Source organism: Amblyomma americanum, chromosome 7 (genome assembly GCF_052857255.1).
Source record: "Amblyomma americanum isolate KBUSLIRL-KWMA chromosome 7, ASM5285725v1, whole genome shotgun sequence".
Taxonomy (NCBI): domain Eukaryota; kingdom Metazoa; phylum Arthropoda; class Arachnida; order Ixodida; family Ixodidae; genus Amblyomma; species Amblyomma americanum.
The window spans coordinates 71,858,085-71,871,516 of record NC_135503.1 but is presented as its reverse complement, the minus strand read 5'-3'; the positions used below and the strand labels follow the sequence as shown (position 1 = coordinate 71,871,516).

General features: G+C 44.4%; 1 protein-coding gene across 1 annotated transcript in view; it reads right to left on the bottom strand.

The window, feature by feature from the left end:
• Nucleotides 1–13,432, bottom strand: part of LOC144099307 (multidrug resistance protein mrp-7-like) — a 45,391-nt gene that overhangs the window by 19,069 nt on the left and 12,890 nt on the right. The window contains exons 8-11 of the mRNA XM_077632519.1: nt 12,890–12,983; nt 9,491–9,696; nt 7,541–7,717; nt 6,026–6,193 (exon numbers count right to left, since the gene is read on the bottom strand). Of these exons, the coding sequence (XP_077488645.1) occupies nt 6,026–6,193; nt 7,541–7,717; nt 9,491–9,696; nt 12,890–12,983 (645 nt within the window). The remainder of the gene's footprint in view (nt 1–6,025; nt 6,194–7,540; nt 7,718–9,490; nt 9,697–12,889; nt 12,984–13,432) is intronic.

Below are 13,432 nucleotides of genomic sequence, written 5' to 3'. Positions count from 1 at the left end.
TGCAAGCGTATATTTGATTACTCTATTGGACTCACTGATTATTGAATCCTTAATTAGGTCAAAAGTATTACAAATTATTAGCAGCAGGGGTTTTGTGCTTCCCATGACATGCAGTTATTGTGTTGTCATTGCCAGTTCCTTAATCACGTGGCTCTCATGGGTAACAATCTCTGTGGGCCGTCTGCTTTCAGGGTGGATTCATTGTTGTTTTTATGAACTTATTGCTCCCATTGGTTACGACTTTTTTCTCAAAGGTGTTGTCCTCATTTTTTCGCCACTTGTTTGTGTAGTAGATACTGAGGCTGCACTAACTGCACACAAGCTTCGAAGCTTAATCTAGGTGGTTTTAGATATGCAAAATTTTCGTAATTATTGATATTTGTAATTTTCACTTTTGCAGCTCGGCCCAGGCATAAAAAGCCTCCGTGTCAGCGAACGCTGCCCACGACCTTTGTCGTCGATGCTTCAGAGAGTTCGTCTATCGCACAAGGGGATTGTGACAGTAGTGACTCCGATATCGCTGAGCAGTGCAAGACAGTGACGGAGTCCGCTGATGTCTTTTCTCTGCAACCAAGCGAGCTGATCAAGAAATTGCAGGACTTGCAAAAGAAGAATACTGCACTCAATGAGCAGCTGTTACGTTCCAAGAAGAAACTAAAGAAAGAAGCAAAACGAACAAAGCGTCTTCAAGAAAACATGTCTGTTTTGACTTCAAACATGAAGTTTCTAAATGAGGATCAAAAGTCTGCCTTGCATAAGCGGAACAGAAAGGGGTGCGTGTGGAGTGCCGAGACTGTGAAGAAAGCTCTCCAGCTCAAGTTTGCCTGCGGCTCAACAGGCTATGACGTTTTGTTAGAGCAGGGCAATCCTTTGCCTTCTAGAAGAACTCTTTGTAGGCGGCTTCAACATCTTTCATTTCAACCTGGTGTCCTTAAAGAGATATTTGACATCATGGAAACAAAGGTTGCACCAATGACAGACATTGAGAAGGACTGTGTTTTATTTTTGGACGAAATGGAAATAAGAAGGGGACTCGAACTTGACCGTGGCAGTGATGCATTCCTTGGAACGACAACGCTTCCAGAGAGTGACCAACCTGCTAACCATGCACTTGTCTTTATGGTTGGTGGAATGAACACCCGATGGAAGCAGGTGATCGCCTACCACTTCACCGGGGCGTATGTTTCTGGAGACACGCTGAAAGACTTCGTGTTCCACTTGATACGTCTCTGCACGCAGATATCGCTGCGTGTGTTATGTGTAACCTGTGATATGGGTTCGTCAAACCGTGCCATGTGGCGGACTTTAAATCTCTCCTGTTCACGCAATTCAGTGACTACATGCAGTGTACCACACCCTTGTGATGAACAAAAGGAACTTCACTTTATGCCGGACCCTGCGCATGTCCTCAAAAACCTAAGAGGGCACCTTGTGCGAAAGGACACTATGCGCCTTAGTGATGACATTGTATCCAAGTATGGATTACCAAGTGCTCATGTTTCGATACAGCATGTTGAACGTGTGATTGAGCTGCAGCGAGATGACCAGCTACAGGTGGCCTCAAACCTTAGTGATGTTCACATATCAAAGGGCCACTTCAAGAAAATGAAGGTTGGCATTGCCGTACAGTTTTTCAGAGAGGTACCGCCAGTCATTCGGTTCTGGATTGAAAAAAAAATGTTTCCTCCTGAAGCTGAAACAACAGCATGGTTCTTTGAGCTTATCTTTCAATGGTACACGCTCATGACAGCTCGCCATCCCGTAGTTGCTTTGAGCCATCTCGATGACGCAAAATACAAGCAAGCCATATCAACTCTGAGTCTTGCTTCAGATGTGATCAGGGGTCTCAACATTGGCGTAAAGGGTGCATGGAAGCCATGCCAGTCTGGCGTCTTGATGTCAACGGAAGTGGTAATGAAACTACATGCTGTTCTTATTAACGAGCGTCGGTACAGATTTGTGCTGACTGGAAGGCTCGCTCAAGACTGCCTTGAAAACCTGTTCTCTGTAGTACGAATGATGAGTCCAGTACCGAGTGCTTACGATTTGAAAAACGCACTAAGAATAGTGTCGGTGAGCCAGTTCCTCAAGGTACCGAAAGCGTCTGGATACACAATCGATGACAGCACCTACCTTGTCGATTTGCTCTCACCAGAAATTAAACAGTTTCAAAGTATCATCCAGTCGGAAGAGAGCGATGAGAGAAGAGACTTCGTTCTTGACTTAGAGGAAGTGTCTTCTCTTGAGGAAGATGTGCTCGCCCACTTGGCGGGCTTCTTGTTAAAACCAATTGTCCGCACTGTGGAACACTGCTCTGTATGCATGCGCATGCTAGTGGCAGAAGAACCTGGACCGGACCACCACCTTACTCAACTAAAGGAATATGTTAAAGGTGGCAGGAATTTAATTTATGCAAGCAGACAAGTGCTGGACTTTGTTTTTAAATGTGAGAGCGCTTTCAAGTCCTTTGCTGAAGCTCAAGATCTGAGCCATCTAAGAACACCATTGAAAGCACTGAAGGAAATTATTGCAAACAATGTAACCTTGCCAGAAAACCCATGTTGTCAGCACAAAGATGTGATCGAAAAACTTCTTCAGCGCTTTGTATCCACAAGGCTTCAGATCTGCGATGGCTGAACACTCCAGAAAAGCCAGCTGAGTGTTACGCTAGCAAGACTGTAGCAGGTACGAGCCTCCAGTAAGGCAATTACATTTCAGCCTTATAACCTCGTTGAGACCTCATAACGTGAAGTATGAGTGATTATGTTACAAATAAAATGGGTTTGATTGTTGAAGACTGTTTTTAGTGCATTTTTTGCTCTTCCGTTAGCACGTGAGCTGCTTTCGGCGAACTTACGCGGCGTCTCCTCATTTTTCTCCTAGTTTTATAAATCTGACCGGAAACTCACAATAAGAAACAAAATTTTACGAAAGTACTGCAAACAATAAATTTCATCCAAGTGTGCAATTCCAGTAATGTTTGTATGACGTGTACGAGTGAAATGAGTAAATAAAAAGGGGTAACCTCAGATGCAAATCTTGCCAACATCAGGTTGTGATGCACGCGAAAAGTGTCGCCGCAACCACTCTGGAACTGAACAGTTTATGCAAACAAAATGCTCAATAGATGGTAAAGCAGAAAATTTGCATTTAAATAACGGTGGTATCGCCCTCATACGCCCGCGCCCCTTTCTTTCTGCCCGATAGTTAATCTGCACACCCTGCGCCTTCGAATTGGAAAGAACCAAGATGGCGCCGAAAAGAGTCGGTGTCCCCACCCTGAAAGCGGAAGCGCGGGCATCAAGGCACCCTAACGCCATGCATGAAGGAAATTCACTTCGCGGAAACGTACTTCCCTACTCTCTAAATTCGGATATATGTAATTTATTTCCTCATAATTAATTTATTCATGCACTACTCCGTACATATCTCGAAGATACGTTTCTTAGACATCTGTGCATTCACTAGACGCGCCTTCATTCGCTTCCAAGAGTGGAAGAGTCGTGGTGGAAGCGTACCCGTCCCGCATGCCGGAGGCCCGGGTTAGGTTCCCACCTACACCACAATTTTCTTCTCTTTTGTATTAACTGAGGCCGCTTCAAGGTTATATCCGCGCCGTAACATGAGCTTCAAGGTTTGTACGCGAGCAGTGGAGCTTTCGCTCCAAAACTGGCCCAAGCAATTTGAAATATGCATCTTCGTAGTGGCCAGGTACTGTAAAGGCGCAATTATTTTTAATCGCGGTGGACAGCACGCGATCTGCGTCGCCATTCGTCAAAGCCCATGTATATCGATCCTCTACGCTAGTGCATATATGCACTAGATATTCGAATATTTTAAAACATGTCCTAGGTATGATCGAACCTCTCCTGTTATGTGCATTTGTTGTTAATGTTCTGGGTGCACACAATCATGTCTCCGGGCCAGGGTCTTTCAATCCAGCGTTCCACACAAGTCAGCCCAAAATTAAGAAAAAAAAACGCAAATTGCATGTCTGAGTATTCTCTAAAAAAACGGCCGTGGCTTAGCTTGGTTAAGCCTGGTGATTGCGAAGCAAGCCTTGGTGAGAGATTTCTCCTGTCTTTTCTTCGAACGCTCTTGTCTCTGCTGGGGTGTTTCTTCTGCACGCTGTATTCTTCGCTTTTCGTTTTCCTTCTCTCGAAACGCACGTTCCTTCTCGAGCCGCTGCTGCCGCTGTTCCGGGGTTTCTTGGACACGCCTCTGCCGTTTAGTCGCGTTCTGAACTAGTAGAAGGAGACTCACTGTCGGGCAAACTCATAATTTCTTCCTTTGTTTCTGCTGTTTCCACAGAGGAGGTTGCACGTTGTCGCCGAGCTGCATACTGGGCACGCCGCTTAGAAAGTCGTTCTTCTCGTTCTTCTTCCGTCTCCGTAGCTCGCTGATGCTTCCTCTTTGCATTCTGCCGAGCTGCCTTGTTCGTAGGCACCATCGTAACATCTGGCTTTATGACTGCCTTGGCGAGAGGAGCGGAGCTGTTTTATACAGCTGGTGTGACGTCACTCTGACCGTAGCGCCCCTGGTGAGAGGAGCGGGAGTTAGGCCGCCGTTGGTGGCTACCGCCTCGCCTCGCGACGGCGTGAGATGGGGCCCCGTTTTTACACAGTTCGTGTGACGTCACTCTAGGTCACGTGGTGTGACGTTACGCAGCGAGGTCACGCTAAAGGTCAATGGTGCCTACCACCGCCTCGCCACGGAACGGGCTGAAGTGCGACCTAAAGTAGTATTGCTTCGCAATAATAATTCGCGTCAATTGGGCTATACGCGGCGAACAGATGGCAACTTATGACTCTCGCGTAATGCAACAACATTTGGTCCCGAAAAACCTATGGGATAAACAGCTGATCATTGGTCGCTGTCTCCTACCTCGACTAACATGCACTGAGATTTATATCAAATAAAACATAATTTCTTATATTTTAGGCTGCACTGCATATGTGCAGACTGCATAATCGTTCCTGCACTGCATAGCCATTCATTTCAGCGGCACTCTCACATTCCCTCAGGAGTTTTAATAGCGAGCGGTCATCAAACTCGATTGCGTGTCATTATTCTTTTAATGATTACTGTGAGATGATTTCCGTCGATATCTTGCTAGACATGAGCGCCAGCAGCTAACTTGGAAGGCGCATGTGTTATTTTCCCGTTCTATCACCAGAGCTGCATGCTAAACTGATGTTCCCTTTCCCATTAAAACACAAATGAAATGTTGCTGTAACCGACAGCGACAGCGCTTGTGTGTGGGAGTACAAAGAAGGTGCAACTGCTCGATACTAGCTTTTCGTATATTTTTGCTTAGCCGCCCAACTCTGTTTTTTTTTAATAATGTGCTTGCTTGTTTTATGCACATTTATATTATACAATAACAGGAAGCTAAAGACCTTACTCCCGATTCCAGTAAGGTTTGATTTTTATAGCTAATTACGAACTTGCTCTTCTCGGCATAACGAACAATTTCTTTTTTCCAACGATGAAATCGGCACAAAAGACGAGCACGATCGAGTCACACTGGACAAGGCGGATTGTCGCGTATGAAAAGGTTGTGTTTGTCTTTTGTTGAGCTTTACTCGTCAGGAAGAATCATGTGCAACTAGTAAAGCAACAAGTTTTTTCATGACCATCTAAATTCACTGTTAACTCTCCGCAAACGTTTAGACCACTGTGTGAAATGAGAGAACGATAAATACCCTTGTAAAGTGTATCACAGCTTAGTATACGTTACGGATGAAACAAAGTGCAAGCTTTACCTGAATGTGTATTTTTCGTTATTTTGAGCGCACTTGAAGGAAGCAAATGCCAGTACTCTTCCTAAATAATAAATACCTCTGTTGTAACATGACTTCCGCATGTGTATACGTATACGGCTCCAAGATAGCGCACAAACATTCCCCGGACGTTTTCATTGTACAAATGTAGAGTGATTACAGTTCGTGCAGCCGGTACAGTGGTAGAACTTCGTACCTGAAAGTCTCGAAAAATTCGGTTTTCGTGTCAGTCCTCCTCTTACCTTGTCGTTAATCATGCCGGCCTGGCCGATGACATTCTCGAAGATGCTTGAGGCCACACGGCTGTCTTGCGAGCTGGTAGGGTCATCCAGGAGGTAAATATCGCTTCGCGAGTACACAGCTCGGGCAAGGGCCACCCGTTGCTTCTGCCCTCCACTCAACATTTCGCCCTGTATAGTTACAGCAGGAAGTAAGTTTCAAATTATCTGGACAGCAAATGTAATCCAAGTATACAGTGAGTCTAAAAACGCTCTTGTTTTACCATTACGTCCATATGAGTTCAGCTCCTCCTCTATCTGTATTTCTGTTCACAACCGAGCAACTGGGCTCAATGCATGGCCTCACTTGCACCCACAGCATTATTGCGTGCATATTACTCCCAACTCTTGCTCTCTTCTAAGGCTATAAAGATTAGTATTTCATTGCAATAAGTGGTTAACAGCAAACTTTGGTACTACCGACACAAGACATAGACATTCGGCACTGATAATAACGTTGCCGTGGCAGTTCATGCGGCGTTCAGGTATCTTCCTTCTCCTCGCTTCACGTCTGTTAGCAAAGTACCACTTGCCACAAATGTTTTGGCATATTTCTCAAATCGTAATAGATTCTTTGAGACCTCTGTGGTTTTCAGCAGATGCTGATTTTTTTCCAGATTCATACCAGTTCTGGTATTATGCATGTGATCACAAACAACGTATGAAATCATTCCTCTCGAAAAGAAGCTTAAGACGCTTAACGAGTTATTAATTCTTTATAAAATCATCAATTAACCTTCAAGGTAGCCTTCAAGAAACAGTGATGTCAGGTTTCGTTCAGCGTGCAACGCCAGAAGTGGAGGTTAAAATTTAAGTCACGAATTACGTACGCTATAAAAAAAAATACCGCAGAACAAACTGAGTTCATCAAGAGAGGGTCAAAAAAGCGTGATTCATGGCGCGCTCATAAGACATATTTGTCTAGTTTGAATACGGGCCAAGAATAGCTTAAGGTAGTTGTGCCTGAGAAATATTAAAAGAACTACACCTGACTCTACACGCACCGAACATGTGGTAATGCTTTTGTAAATTTTTGTAACATCTCTAACCGCATCTACGCTTGCCCTGGCCTAAGTGATGCTGTTGACAGACGGCATCAAAGATCTTGGCGTTAAGCAGTCACGTCAACACGCTCGTGGCATGCGCCAACAAAAAGGCATGTGAGAAAGCTAACGCACGGATCGAGAAGAAATTTTATTGCGGGAATGCTCTTTATAGCGGCGCTCTTGGATTTATATAATAATAACGACCACTATATGTTCTCTTTCACAGTGACTGCCGTATAAAAGTCACGAAAAAATAAAGTACTTGTGCATACGACAAGGCAAGCAGCCTTCATAGCTCTGCTCTAGACGCAGTTCTCAAAACAAGTGTCGCTGATGCCTTTCAGTCAACAATCCAAGCAAAAAAAAAAGCATGCATCCTATTAGCTTTCAGGGTTCTTAATTCTGTCTGTTTTGCACCAGCGGCTGATCATACCTTTTCTCCTGCTTCAGTGAGGTCCCCGGCTGGCATTCTGCTGATGTCGCGAGCCAGTTGACAAGCGTTCAAAACATTGTCGTAATACACCTCATCAAATTTCTTCCCAAATGTTATGTTGTCCCTTATTGTCATGTTCATTATATGATGTCCTTGCGGCACCACGCCTATAGTACCCTGGAATAAGAAAACAACATTAACTGATTCCGCATATGTGAAGCAGCATTAATTTAGCTGCAGAAAACAGAAACGTACGCAAAGTGTTTCTCGTCGTAAAAAGCGTTTGAATAGTGCCCCACGCGCAATACATACCCGGCCGCCAAGAAGACCACCACATGTACCCTCCAAATAACCTCAAATTCTTTAGCGAGGGAGCTTTCCTGTATCGCACTGAATGCAGAGTTTTGAGCATCCTCACGATTAATGCCAAACTTCGCCACCCTGTGGCTTATTGTGCCTGTGAACGCTTAAATGTTGCCAGTTTCCTCTGAAGGGCGCTGCTACAACGTGGCGCATAGCGCACTGCTGCTCTGTAGCGCAAACGAAATCAATCACATTACCAGTATCAACCAGATTACCTGTAGTATGACGTAACTTGGGCTGATTTTCAATTAATCCTGTTTTACTCGGCACAATCATTATTCGTCCACATGAGACCGCCCTCTGCTTGCTAAACGCAAAAATGCCGCCCTTGTTTTCTGTTATTCCTGACGTTTCACGCAATGGGTCGCTGATTAGTGTCGCTAGATTAAAATTGAAAGTGCACCTCATGCTTTGCTGTAATGTTTATGACGTTATCACCACTCAAGGTGAAACGCCGCCTTAGGCCGAAGTATGATTTGGGTTTGGTTTCAGTTCCTCGTTTTTTGCTGGTTTAAACAGTTCGACGAAATGTTTGAAGAATTTATTTTCCGGACCTAAGAAAAGGAGCTCGAAGAAATATAATCCGACACTCAACTGGAATGGTAAAAAACCTTGGAGCTATCTTTTAATGGTTGAGCTCTAACTAGCGGCACTACAAAAAACTGCGAGACAAGACAGCCAACGTGTGGGAGTTTGTCAAAATTATTCGTTCATCAAATTGGTCCTGAAAGGCTCTTTCCGACAGGTGCCTCTGTAGCTTTAAACAGCATGCCATGCTTAATGGCTTCTGGTTTTGTTTTATTAGATTAAACGTCCCAAATTGACTTAGAATATGAAGGACGCCCCAGTGGAGGGCACCTGATAATTACGACAACTTGTAGTTCCTTAATGTGCACTGGCATCACACAGCACACCAGTCTCCAGCATTTCGCCTCCATCCAATGCGGCTACCGCAGCCGGGATCGAACTCGCGTCTTTCGGGTCAGCAACCGAGCACTGAGCCAGTGAAACGGCCTTAATGGCTTCTCCTGCACTGACGTTGATTTGGAAAGTTTCTCTGTTGTGAAAGAACAATTCTACATTTGCCGGCCTCCACCTGCAAGTAAAAACCGTGACTTTTAACTTGCATTTTACAAAACCGAAAACAAAAAAAAACATACTACAATGAGCACCAACGACTGATGACTCTTTTTGTGGCCTTTACTGCTCTGCAGTTGAAGCGGGTTTCAGTGCACCTTTAACTCAGCGCATCCTACATCAGTCACCATAATTCTGCTGAAGGATCTTTTGTTCCTTCACAAATTTCTGCTGAGTAAAAATGCTTCGAAAAACATTTTCAGTATCTGGAATGCTTCCGCGTTGTCTAAAAGCAAACGAAACATGTGGTTGTGCACCTGTCATCTCGCTTTTGGTGCACTGCAGAGGCAGACTCATATTTTCAGATCCACTACGTAATTGCCGCTCAACAATCTTTACGTCAAACTGGCTAAGCGTAAGTAAGGCGACTACGGCTGTTGAGTTGTCAGTGCAAAAAAAAAACATTTCTCAGCAATGCCGTGTGCTCAAGCAAACTGACTGTATACTCACGTTGCGTGCAAAACAGCCACCCAAGCGTCTCATGTCTCCGGAAATAGCTGACAGGAGCGAAGACTTTCCGCTTCCCACGGTACCAACGACGCCGACGAGGGAACCGGCCTTGACGGATAGACTGATTCCAGCCAGGGTCGGGCTATCCACGACACTGTCTCTCTTGGTCCAGGCGAAGGAACAGTTCTTTATGCTGATCTCGCCGACTGCACAGCAGCGTATTGTGACAGCATGTAGATATCGCAAAAGGCAATGAAGAAACCTCATTCAAATTACGTCTCTCTAATGGTGCGATTTATTTTCTAGCGAACTTCCTGCCCACTTGTCAGCTAATCGCGGAAAACGCTAATTCTGACAACTGACTTCTTTCTGCATGTTCAGCAGTCCCTCCGAGATCCGTTCCGGCGCCTCTTTGCGGGCTGGAGTCTTCTACTGTCAGGCCACCGCCCTGGCCCAGAGGTGGCCACGGCTTCCGCCTAAGCAAAAGGCGAAGCGTGTGGAGGGGCACCGAATCCACGTGGCGCGAACGCCCGCGAATCGACTCATGCCACCGCCGAAGCAGCAAGCAGCTCGCTTCAGAGGCCGCCAAAAGTGCGGACTGCTTAAGGATTCCAAGTGTCCGTTTATGCACTGGTATCCGCCCTAACAGAAGGAATAAAAAGCAAATATGTTGCGGCAACTTTAGAGGCTGCACCTCTGATCCCGATGCCTGCCAACCGGAATACTCATGATAGTCCTTGCAACAGGCTTGGAAGATTGTACAGGCACAAATCCTAGGTGGTTTCTTTACTTTTGTTCGGTCTCCCCTATTCGCAAATTCCTCCTATTACCAAACATTATCCCTGGAGCTAAAAAAATTGTGTAAGACCGTGCTAAAGCTGGTACGATGTATTCAATACAGATTTTAATTTTATAAGTCAGTAAAGTTACTCCGGCGGGCACTGAGCAAATACACTCTGCGGAAAGGGGACATTTACGTAATGCGGTGCAATTAAAAGACGTCTGTATAATTAAAGTATTCAACCTTTTAATGGCTGATTTTAGAGCGCAAGATTGTATTGTGAAATTGAAGGCCGTCAGCATAAAAGGAGTGCTGAGCTTTTTAAGCGTCGTCCTTGAAGACACCGAACGTGAAAAATGGGCTTTCCAAAACTCTTTGAGTTGGCTATCCTAAGTTACCAATAGATCAGATGGTATTGCTAGAACTTTTTGATGCAGGAAATACTTGCGCAATTCATGTCCATTCTGACATCGAACACTTTGACGCTCTTTCTGTGACGACACCACTCCATCTATATGCAACGTGAGAAAACCAACTTTAAAGTTTTCGAAGACGTCTCTTACGCGTTTGATATCTTGTGCCGCGTAGCCGATTAGGAAATTTTAATAGTGGGCTTACTTTTCACGCTGACGGCTTTAAATTTTGGAATTATATTTTGCCTTTCACAGAAAACATTTAAAAAGTTAATTTTTATTTTATAGTCTTATTTGCGCTTCACCATCTAAGTAACGCCCAACTGGGCATACAATCTATTCGTTTATTCCTCACAAACATTTTTTTCTTTCATCTTTTAAAAAAACAATCTGTAACCAATAGTTTGCAAAACACCCCGTAAACATTGCTCGATCAAACAAGCCGTAGTAAACAGTGCGAGACGACCAGTGTGTGGCTGCCGCCCAAAAACAAATCCTTGTCCATGATATTGTGCACTCGCCATCCTAAACCTGAATTGAAAGCTTTTGGATCAATTGTATCAGCTTTCTCCTCATTGTTGTGATGACTATGACGAGTACAAACCATTTCCTTGCACCGCTCGACGGATCAAAAGTGCATGTAAGCACTGCAGCACGTCACTTCCGGATAAATTATCTTCATTGAACTTCCTGTCCACCTTAAGTGCTCACTTTCGTTTTTAAGCGGAAAAAAGAAAAATATAATTCGTTCCGCCGCAGGGCTTTTGACAACGATTTTTTCTTCGTTTCACAGAATGACCTCGGGTTGTTTCGTTCGTGGTTGCGAACTCGCCATTGGCCTTACCATCTAACCGTGCTCCATAAAAGTTAGTATACTTACTTATTCAGGTAGTCATTCGGTCTGATTTTCAATATAACTCACGTCTAGCGCGGCTAGAAGAGAAAACATTTTTGATTTCGACTTCTATATTTCTAGAAACCTCCTATAGTTCCGGCTGAAACATTCAGTATATATACGCCGTTTATGTACAGCACGAGGCCTAAAAGTGCGGGGGCGCCTTTTACATTGACTGGAAAAGGAAAACAAATCCTGCAAAAGTTGCAATGCGACGTCCCGAATGTGGGCGCCGAAGTGGAAAGGTCCAGATTGATTTCAAGCACCTGGCGTTTTTCGGACGTTTAGTGGCATCTCACAAGACGCGAACGTTCTTGCATTGTGCCTTCAGTCAAATCCAGCTGCCGCGGCCGATATTCCATTGGGCAACATTGGGATCGGCCGCAGAAAGCCAAAAGCAGTCAATCTCTGCGACGGCTTATTGACAGTATTTATGGGCAACAACGACTATTTCGGCCAGTGACTACACCTCAAAAGCGCATAATGTCTGCCATTTGCAAACACAGTTTCTTTTTTATGACAAACCATTACTTCCAACCAAAGAACAAAAAAAAAACTTGTGGGCGATCATACGATTTGATCTGACAAAAGTTGTACACTCTGTCAAAAGCAAACAGCCCAAGGGGTCTGCTTCACAGCCCTGAAGTGCGGCTCCTTTTGCATACGCAGGGACCCTAATCTCATGAAGGCAGGAGTAATTTAAGTCCTCAACACTACCGAACTTTGTTAGTTCTAGTTAGTTAGTTAGTTAGTTAGTTAGTTAGTTAGTTAGTTAGTTAGTTAGTTAGTCAGTCAGTCAGTCAGTCAGTCAGTCAGTTAGTTAGTTAGTTAGTTAGTTAGTTAGTTAGTTAGTTAGTTAGTTAGTTAGTTAGTTAGTTAGTTAGTTAGTTAGTTAGTTAGTTAGTTAGTTAGTTAGTTAGTTAGTTAGTTAGTTAGTTAGTTAGTTAGTTAGTTAGTTAGCTAGTTCTGCTAAAGAGCCCCGCTGCACGGCTTGGAAGCAAATCCCTTGGTCTGTATATTTCTGAAAAAGACTGTGCATTTCGGTTTTGTATTCATCGCCTTCCCATTGCGTATCTGAATTTGATTTTGCCGTCCCTTTTTCGCTTCCCGGCTGGGTGCGCTTCCGATGGAAGGTTGGGTACTGGGTGGAGGCCTTTGTGGAGGGTGGAAGAAGGTGAAGGTGGATGGGTGGTGGACCCCTGTCACTCTTTCGCCAAGGCATCGGCCTCGGCTTGAAACAGCGGACCACGCCGTTTTGAGAAATTGTATCCCTACTACCAATCCAGTAAAAAAAAAAACATGGTTCTTACTTGGAACTTTAGTATCGTGCAGCTTTCCATCTTCGTCCGCGCAATGCTCCTCTTCGGCGAAAAATGCAACTAATCTTCTGCAGCTCCGAAACGCCTTCAGAGAAAAAGGTGACGATAAAATGAAAATGGCATTCACGCAGAAAAAGCTGCAAACCATCAGCGATTATCAAATATTAAAAAGTTTATTTTTTTGCACAATAAGACAAAACTCGACTTTACTGGACTTATGGTGTGGACTAATACAGAGCTTATGTAGATGAAAAATAGTTGAGTGCTGCTGCACGAAATACGCAGCAGAAACTGCCGGTGATCAAATGCTTAGAGAGCTGGACATGTCGAAAACCCAAACCAAACCAAACCAAACTTCCTAGGAGGACGCAGCACTAAGTGCACAGCTCAGCACTCGACTTTTGGCAGTTGACCGAGGCTGCCAAAAGAAATATTTGCCGTCCATGCTGGCCTCGTTAAACTAGGCCGTAGACGAATCCACAGGAGGTAATAAAGGAACATCAAAATCAAGAAATGAATATGCTTTTACCCCTG